This window comes from Rutidosis leptorrhynchoides, chromosome 11 (genome assembly GCF_046630445.1).
Source record: "Rutidosis leptorrhynchoides isolate AG116_Rl617_1_P2 chromosome 11, CSIRO_AGI_Rlap_v1, whole genome shotgun sequence".
Lineage (NCBI taxonomy): Eukaryota > Viridiplantae > Streptophyta > Magnoliopsida > Asterales > Asteraceae > Rutidosis > Rutidosis leptorrhynchoides.
In genome coordinates, this window is record NC_092343.1 from 55,784,331 (window position 1) to 55,794,267 (window position 9,937).

Genomic DNA, 9,937 nt, shown 5'->3' on the forward strand with positions numbered 1-9,937 from the left:
ATCAACCATCAATGCTCCTCCGACCTCCGCCATTATCACTAGGTCTCGTAATCAAATCTTCAAGCCCAATCTAAAGTATGCTCATCACACCACTATATCTACTCGTGCGCTTGAACCCACCACTGTAGCTCAAGCTCTAGTAGACCCACAATGGAAAAGTGCCATGGAGACCGAACTTCATGCTCTCCATAAGCTTGGTACATGGGAGCTCGTTCCACCAGAAACTGCTCAAAATATTGTTAAATGTAAGTGGGTTTTTTGAATCAAATATCATTCCGATGGAACTATTGATAGGTATTGTGCTCGTCTTGTAGCAAAGGGGTTTCAACAACGTCCTGGTATTGATTATACTGAAACTTTCAGTCTGGTGGTCAAACCCGCCACTATTCGTACTTTACTTGCTCTTGCTATTACACGAGGATGGACTCTCCGTTAACTTGATATTAACAATGCATTTTCAAATGGCACCTTACAAGAGCAGGTTTACATGGCGCAGCCACCAGGGTTCTTTGATCACACTTTTCCAGACTATGTTTGCAAACTCCATAAGGCTATTTATGGTCTCAAACAAGTCCCACGGGCGTGGTATAATGAGCTAACTCATTTTTTACAGGGTTACGGATTTAAAAGGTCCATATCAGATGCGTCCCTATTTATCAACAATTCATGAGATTCTCCCATTTATTTCATTGTTTACGTGGATGACATTGTACTTACTAGTCCTAATCCCGGTGTACTTGAGGAGTTTATTGCATGTCTGGCACGTAAGTTTGCTTTAAAGGATCTCGGAAATTTATCTTACTTTCTTGGTGTTGAAGTCATTCCTTTGTACTCACGGGTTATTCTTGAGTCAACGCAAGTATATTCTTGATCTCTTGGAACGAGCAGATATGTTAAATGCCAAACCTATGGCTACGCCGATGCCTCCTAATAATGTTCTAACAATTAACTCGGGCACTCTCATCTCTAATCCTACGGAGTGTAGGACATTAGTTGGAGGCTTACAATATTTATCGCTTACTAGACCTGATGTGGCATTTGAGGTTAATAAATTATCTCAGTTCATGCATGCTCCTAGAAGTTCACACTTTACTGCGTTGAAGCGTTTGCTTCGTTATCTGACAGGTACTATTGATCGTGGCATCACTCTGCATAAGGACTCTCCTCTCACGTTACATGCCTTCTTCGATGATGATTGGGGTGGTAGCAAAGATGATTACCATTCCACAATGGGTCATGTGGTCTTCCTCGGCAAGAATCCAATTTTGTGGAGTTCTAAGAAACAACGTTTTGTCTCTCAGTCTTCTACTGAGGCTGAGTACAAAGCTGTTGCTCACACTACAGCTGAGATTATGTGGTTGACTAATCTATTACGTGAACTTGGCCTCTCTTCAACGTGTCAACCAGTGATTTATTGTGATAATTTAAGGGCTACTTTGTTAAGTGCCAATCCTATTTTTCATTCTCGTATGAAGCATCTTGCACTAGCTTATCACTTCATTCGTGAACAAGTTCAAATTGGGTCTCTCCGAGTAACACATGTGTCTTCTGATGATCAGTTAGCAGATCCTTTTACTAAGACTCTCTCTCGGGCTAAATTCGAGAATTTCATGTCCAAGATTGGACTCTCTGCTAGGCCGTCCATCTTGCGGGGACATGATAACGATAATTTTGGTCCCCAAGTTAGTGGATAATCTTATTCTCCAAGATTGTTGTATTTTAGGAATATATTGTATCCTAGTTGTATTAGAATCATATCCTATTATGCATTCCCGTAGGTGTATATATACTCATGTAATTGTTCATTATAATGCAAGGGTTTTAACCTACAAACCTCTACAGTATGAGTGAGATCCAACTTGAATACTGCTAATCCAGGTTCGATTCGCACTCTAAGCAGAGAATTTTCAACATTTGATAGTCTTGCCAACATTAATGCCATTTGGGAAGGTCTCTGTGGGGTGTTCCAAACTTTCGATGTTACTGTCAACATCGTCGCGAATTGGATTTCCCTCTAATACATATATGGGTGACAAATGAGATCATTCGATCTCGATGTCGCCATTAAAAAATTAAATTAAATTAAATTTCTAAAAAAAATTCAACTTAATTTACACATTGGGCCAAGGCCCAGCCCAAAATCTTCTTGAAATCCAACTCCGGCCGTCGCTATCATCGCCATCGTTGCGTTGATCGCTACGCCCTCGCTACCGGCTTCAACGGATTTTTAAACTTTATACATTTTGTAAGTATTTACCCCCAACATAAATAAAATGCCTATTTATATATCTGATTGCATTTTCTTACAACAAATTTGATTCATATCATTTTGTATGTTTCCATAAATAAATTCATAATATTCATAATTGTTTCTAATTATCGTAAAACCATCTTGTAATTTAATTCCTCAGTTCTAAGCCTTCAAACATAGATTAAACCTGCATTATATTTATTATTTAATTCTAATAATATTTTTTATGGATTTGGAATATTTGTTAGTTATGTTTGTGTGTTGCACTAAATTTACATTATACTTATTTACATGTCTTATTGCACTATACCGTTACATGTTGCATTACATTATATCGCATTAAATTACACGTATCTACATGCTACATGTCTTTATGCTTACATAGTATACTTATATGTTTTATACTGCATATTATAACTACATACGTTATACCTACATGCTTACATACACATTTTAAACTTACATGGCTTGTTATACTTGCATATTTGACACCTACATTATTTCACTTATATGTTCTTTTACTTTACTTTGTTACATGTCATATTTACTTTTACATTTTCCATGGTAAGGTTCCTTTTATATACTTTACTTTACTTGCATTTAGTTACTTCACTTAACGGATTTCATGGTTCTTCTGGCCGGAGGTCCTTGGGAAGCAGCCTCTCTGCCCTATAGTATAGGGAGGGACAACTTCTTTTACCCACGGACCGATAGGTATCCGTGGGAGAGGAATGACTTCCCTTTTACTTTAGAGTAGAGGAAAGACTGTCTACATCTAACCTCCCCATACTCCGCTTTAGTGGAATTGGGTATTGTTGTTGTTGTTGTATGTTTGTGTGTTGTTAATCTTACTTTAGAGATTCAAACATTTTTGTTCCTGGTATATATGCTAATACATATGATATATGATCAGTTGATCACATTCATGTTGTTTAAAATGTTGTGCCTAAAAGATATATATATTTTTTTTATTAAATATGTTCTTTGCAGAAATAATGTCGAGCGAAAAAAGGAAAGATGTAAATGATCATGTATGTCTTAAATTAAAGAGGATAGAAAGGAACGAATTGCCCGAATCAACACACGATTCGTTTGACCCGTTTGATATTCAGAAGCTTCAAAAGTCTCTTACACATAAACCATGGATACTTCACAATCGAGCCATAAACTCGGCCATATTGGATTGCGAACATGTTGATCATAAGGTTATATATAAACTGCATTTGTTATTTATACAATGTTATACATATAATCTATGTTTTGTTTTACACATGCGTTGATTGCGATAAAAAAAAGTATTGCAGGTTACTGCACATTTGCGTTCGGATGAGGCCTGCAAGCTCGAGTTAGATTCTGCTCCTGTATTTCGCCCAACAAAAGAGGTATACGTATATATTCTGTATATATATATATTCTGATTCTGAAAATGTTGCTGTAGTTATAACTAGATGAACCTATAATGGCAGGAATTTGAGAATATTGTTAAATATATCGCCAAAATACGCCAGGTGGCAGAGAGATTCGGGATCTGCAGTATCGTTCCTCCCGATTCCTGGCAACCGAATTGCCGATTTAAAGAATCGAAAATATGGGAAACTTTCAAATTTCAAACTAAGGTTCAGCAGATTAGTAACCTTCAAATTTCGAAATTTGATAAATTTAAGAGGGCTAATAGAGATTTAACTATGGAGTTGGATTATAGGCGCGATGGATTTGAATGTCGAAATGGTCCAGAGTTTTCGTTGCAAACGTTCAAGGAATACGCAGATGATTTTGAAGCACGATATTTTGAAAAACATAAATTTGGGACCCCGGTTTGGGAGAATATCGAGAATGAATATTGGCGGATCGTTCAAAATCCAACCGAAAATATTCAGGTGGATTTACAGTTATTGAGTGTTGCGATTCGATTAAACTATATCGTTTAAAATGATCAAGAAAATGTTGCATTCTTACTCGCGTTTTATTCAGATTTTGGCTGGTAATAATCTGGATTCGAATGTTTTTGGCGATGGATTTTCGTCACTTGAAGATGATCGAACTGAGTGTACAAAATCGGGTTGGAAGTTAGATAATGCTCATAAGTTGCCCGGTTCACTTCATTCGTTTGATAGTGATGGTTCGGCTGGTTTATCAACACGTGTTGATATAGGAATGTGTTTTTCGTCCCATTGTTGGGTAATATTCTAGACTTTTATCTCTTTAGCTCTGTATAAGATATGGCAATTTCGACCCATTTAGATATGACGGGGTTGATCTGTGTTGTGTTATATCAATAACGAGTCAGATGGTTCAAGTTAAGAAATTAGTTAAAACGAACAGGGTCAAACGGGTCGAATTTCTCCAAAGTTTGTTGGGATTGTGTCTGACTCCTATCTCTTTAGGTCCATATTAGATGTGGCAATTTCGACCCATTTACATATGAGTCGGTTGATCTGTGTTGTGTTATATTAATAACGGGTCAGATGGGTCAAATAAAATATTTAGTTAAAACAAAGAGGGTCAAACGGGTCGATTGTCTCCAATATCGTTTGGGATTTGCATTTTTAAAACAGATTATGCGTTTTTCAAAGCTTTTTTTAGGCAGAAAACAAAAATTTTAATTAAAAAATCTGAAGATCAAGTTTTGTTACAATTGACTCGGACCAAATTAAGATCCAAAAGATCTTTGAAACAACTATTCATCTAGACCCTATCGCACAACTAAAGAAGATCCGAAGTTTTGTTTTAAATGCTTCTGCGTACTCTAAGATTATAATTCTTAATATTTGAATTTTGTTTTGAATTATTTATCGAACAGAAAGTTGAGGAGCACAATTTATACTCGCTAAACTACTTATCAATAGGTGCTTCGAGAATCTGGTATGGTGTTCCTGGTAAATATAACAGTAAATGTGAAGCAGCGATGAACAATTTGTTCCGTAAACACGTGAGTACCAAGATTCTATTTTTATATTCATACGTAAAATCAAACATGCTTCGTTTATAAAGAATTTGAAGGTTTGTGTTCAAATAGTGTAACCTTTATCTGAAAAAATTAAGGACATAAATTAAAGGTGGCAATAACGACCCAATTACTTATGAACGAGTTTATTTGTGTTGTATTTGATCTCAAACGGGTCAAATACGCTGAAAGTGGATAAAAAGTTAAAGTATGTAACTGTTTTGATATTCTTTTCTTAATCATAGTTTAAGTTTATGCATTCAGTGTATATAAATAGTTAAGACGAACACAAAAGGGTTTGTGGGACTACAAATGAGTATTGACCCATTTTGACTTATACTAAAAATAACTCAGTTTTCGTACCCACCCAAATTTGAACTACAAGAATTAATAATTGACACATAAAAGTCAAATGTAACTGCTTTGTACATCCCATTTAAGCACGCGACGATCCCATTTAAACACGCGACGATAGCCCTTTGTCTAGAAAAATCCAAAACTTATGGAATCTAGCGACAACCCTTAGCTGTCATCAGCCTGTATAAAAAACTTGTAAAAACTATTAACCGTCACATAAAAGTCAAATGTAGTTAGGTAACCGCTTTATACATCCCATATAATCACACCAACTATAGATAGCCTTAAGGGGAATCGTTAGAAATAATCCAAAAGTTATGAATTTTAACAACCCTTAAGGTTGTCGTCAGCCTGCATAAAAAACTTGTAAAAACTAATAACCGTCACATAAAAGTCAAATGTAGTTATGTAACCGCTCTGTACATCCCATTTAAGCACTCCAGCGACAGCCCTAAGGGCTGTCGTTAGAAAAATCCAAAGTTATATAAGTGTTGTCTGTTTTCTTCTGGACTTGATGCAGATAACGCAGGTCTCACCGTCTTACTTGCAATCAGAAGGTATACCTGTGTACCGTTGTGTGCAGTATCCGAAACAGTTTGTGCTCATATTTCCAGGAGCGTACTCTTCGGGTTTCAATAGTGGATTCAACGTTTGTACGAGAGTAAATCTTACTCCGTTTGATTGGCTACCGTATGGGAATCAAAGCGTAGAAATTTACAGTGAGCTGCATAGAAAAACGTTAATTTCATACGACAAACTTTTAATAGAAGGTTGCAGAGATACTGTCTTAAAGCTAAAAAGGGATTCGGAAGAATGGAAAGTCATATGTGGCACTGATGGTTGGTTATCAAGAGCTCTTAAGGTATTTTTTTAAAATTTTGGCAAGAATTATAGAAGTGACAATTTCTACCCATTTACTTATGAGTGGGTCGGTTTGTCTTGTGTTTTATCTTTAATGGGCCGAATGGACGAAATAAAAAAAATAGCTTGTTGCCTTAAATGTATTTCTAACGCATACAACATATTGTAAATTTGACTAACTAATTGCTTGCAACAAATAAAAAAAATGGACAAAGAGTGACCCAAATTAACCCATCTCCTTCTAAACTGTACAAAAATATGTTCATTTTGATTCCCCAGTTGTCGCCTGCAGTATCAAAGTTCCTCATTATACTTTGTGTATCAAGTAAACCCAAAAACGCATTAGAAGTCGGTCAATGCTAAAAAGTCAGGTCTAAGTCGGGCTGAGACGGAGTGATTCAGGTTAAGTTAGGCTGAGTCGATTAAAGTCAAAGTTAGGTAAAAAAAAAATAGAACTTTTTATTGGAGAGAACCAAGAGAACCATGTCATGTGTATACAAACTGACATCAGTCTATGTAAAAACTAAAAAATAATTCTTCTTTTAAAAAAAAAAACAAATTTCCACGTGGCACAATCTGTACAGACTGAGATTACATGTCAGTTTGTGTGTCAGTCTGTGCGTACGTGTCTGCCCGTATGGCACAGATCGAGCAACACAGACTGACATGTGACACAGACTGACATGTGACACAGACTGTCCCACGTGGAAAGAATTTATTAAAAAGTAATTTTTTAGAAAGAAAAAAATATTTTGTTTAGGCAGACTGATATCGGTTTGTGTATACAAACTATGGTTCTCTCAGTTCTTTCCCTATATATATACTCGGTATATGTTTAAATTATTTATTACTAAAAGTCAACGTTGGTCAATTTCCGGCTTATCCTTCCAAAGTCTCGAACGACTCGTCCCCAACTTGCGACTTTTACGACCTTGATTATGGGGGTTGTAACTTGAACAGATATTATAACAATTCACAAAGTACCAACTTGAACAAAAGTTACAAAACTTTTGTGTTTGTTCGATAGTCTCGAGTTAAGCATGAACATTTGAGGAGGGAATATTTCTGCAATGCTGCACAGTCAAGAATAATGGATAAGCATTTCTGCTCGTTGGTGAAGAAGGAATGTGTTGTATGTTACTACGATTTATACCTTTCTGCTGCTAGTTGTTCATGTTGTCCAGAACGCAACACGTGTCTTGAACATTCAAAACAACTATGTTTGTGTCCTTGGAGTTCGAGGATTTTCATGTTTCGATACACCATGGATGAGTTGAATCTCCTCGTTAATGCGTTGGAAGGTAAACTTAATGCGCTGTTTAGATGGGCGCAAGAAAATCGACAACTTTTTGTTAATGATCGTAAGAAGTAAAATATACAACGCGTAGATGTTATGGTATTTGTTTTCTCTTGCGGATTTGTTTACATATTCTTTTATACCATGTATGTATGTATGTATGTATGTATGTATGTATGTATGTATGTATGTATTCTTTTTAAGCCATTCTTATAATCATAGAAGGCATAGTAATTATATACACTGAAATTAATTATATAAAATCCACGTTCACCATGCAGCTGTGTTGGGATTTCCTTCAGTTATATATATATGGAAAGTAATCGCAATATATAACTTCTAAAAATTTTGATTTTTTTTAAGAAGAAGCAAAATGACGTTTATACCCCTCCAATAAATAGTACCCCGTACTATGTGTTTTAGTATATGAGGTTAAGGTTAATAATAATACTTTCAGAAACAAAATAATTAGACAGCGTGCTTTACATTAATCCTATAGGCCGTGTGACTCGAAAAGGTGTGTTTTTATGACGACAACTCACGCACCCGACACATATTCACCAAGTTGAACCTTCAACTTCTTTGATTAAAAGGCTTCTTCAATATAGCTAGGCTCTAAGCTCTTTACTACTCGAAAAGGTGTTATATAGTCATTTTTTTGTTTATGATATGTTAACATATTTTATTATTGGTCATTAATCAAGCTTTTGCTAAAAGTTTATGAAAGAAAAATTTGTCAATTCCTTTATTTTACGTATTGTATGCCCTTGTTTTTCGTTTAAGTTTATACAAAAAGATGGATTAGTATTTGAATAGAGAAATTATTATTCAATTTTTAACCGTGACCTCAAGCGACGGTGATGTAGAGTCAGATCATGCATTTTTTGAAGAAAAAGTGATTATTAACTGTGATTTGGTAATGTCATTGAGTGAAGGTAAATATAGTGACAATTGTTAAGTTTGAGTGAAGGTAAAAAGTGATATTATAAAATATGATTGAAATTTGAATGGAAAAAAAAAATAAATTGATAATATAAATATATGCGCGTTAGATTGTGATTGGTTGAAACATACTCAAACGCCATCATCTCCTCCGCCACTTGGTTGACAAATGTCGCGTCACCGTCATAGGTGACGCCGGGTAAGCGGCAGGGGCGGACTTATGTAGGGGCAAGGGGCGCCTCCCCCAGTGGATTTTCAATTTTTAATGCAAATTTTTTTGATTTTTTGATTTTGCCCCCGGTGAATTTTATTTTTTTTGCCCCAAACCTTCATATTTTGCCCCAAAATCTTCGTTTTTTGCCCAAAAATTTTCAAATTTTGCTCAAAAAACTCTATATTTTGCCCCAAAACTTCCATGTTTTGCCAAAAAAAAAATCCTACATTTTAAAAAAAAATTCGCACCCTGTGAAAAAAATTTCTGGGTCCGTCACTGGTTAGCGGCATCAGCCGGTATCACCTCTCGTCCCAATCAAAGGTCTTACAGAATAACTCCTTGGAGCTGCGTATATCTAAGTGAATATATTCATCATTTCGAGATAGCCTCGATAAGAAAAAACCAACTATCTACTCGTTTTACTTCTTACATCCAACAAATTGAAAACTCTGTAGATTAAGGGCCTGTTTACTTTGGGCTTATTGAGCTTAATTGCCTACATAGATTTTTCGGTAAGAATTTAACGTGTTTCTTTAGGACTTTTTGGGTCACCATTGCTGACCGAAGGGAGTTCTGATAAAGTTAAAAAAACCTGTGTAGTATGCAAGGTTGTGAAAGTCGCGAGTCGGGGACGCATCGGTCGAGACCTAAAAAGGACGCGTCGGCCGAGTCGGGGACGCGTCGGGGACGCATCGGTCGTTGATCAACGTTGACTTTATTAATAATTTCTTAAATATATATTTTTATATGTATAAAATAGTATATTTTGTACCATAAATTTTTTAAATAAGAACTTGAATTTTAAAACAATTAAACTTCAAACTCAATTAATGTTACCGAGTACATAATCAGCAAGGACACAGAGAAAAGAGCGGCCCAAAAAATGAAAATAAACCCTAATTTTAAAACATATCACATCTTGACGAAAAATTGACTGATTTTGACCGTTTTTGACCAACTTTGACAGACTTTGATCAAACTTTTAGCTTTGACCGTCTTTTGTGTCGTTTTCAGAAAAAACGGAACGGGGAACCCAAAAAACAACGCATCGGCCGACGCGTCGGCCAAGTC

The 9,937-nt window shown here is 35.8% G+C and overlaps 1 protein-coding gene across 1 annotated transcript; it reads left to right on the top strand.

The window, feature by feature from the left end:
- Nucleotides 1-3,246: 3,246 nt before the first annotated feature.
- LOC139874598 (putative lysine-specific demethylase JMJ16) lies at nucleotides 3,247-7,785 on the top strand. Its single transcript, XM_071862006.1, has 7 exons — nucleotides 3,247-3,456; nucleotides 3,556-3,633; nucleotides 3,718-4,128; nucleotides 4,223-4,429; nucleotides 5,052-5,180; nucleotides 6,073-6,414; nucleotides 7,441-7,785. Exons 1-7 carry the CDS (start codon nucleotides 3,247-3,249, stop codon nucleotides 7,783-7,785), a joined length of 1,722 nt encoding a protein of 573 aa, XP_071718107.1.
- The last annotated feature ends 2,152 nt before the right edge of the window (nucleotides 7,786-9,937 follow it).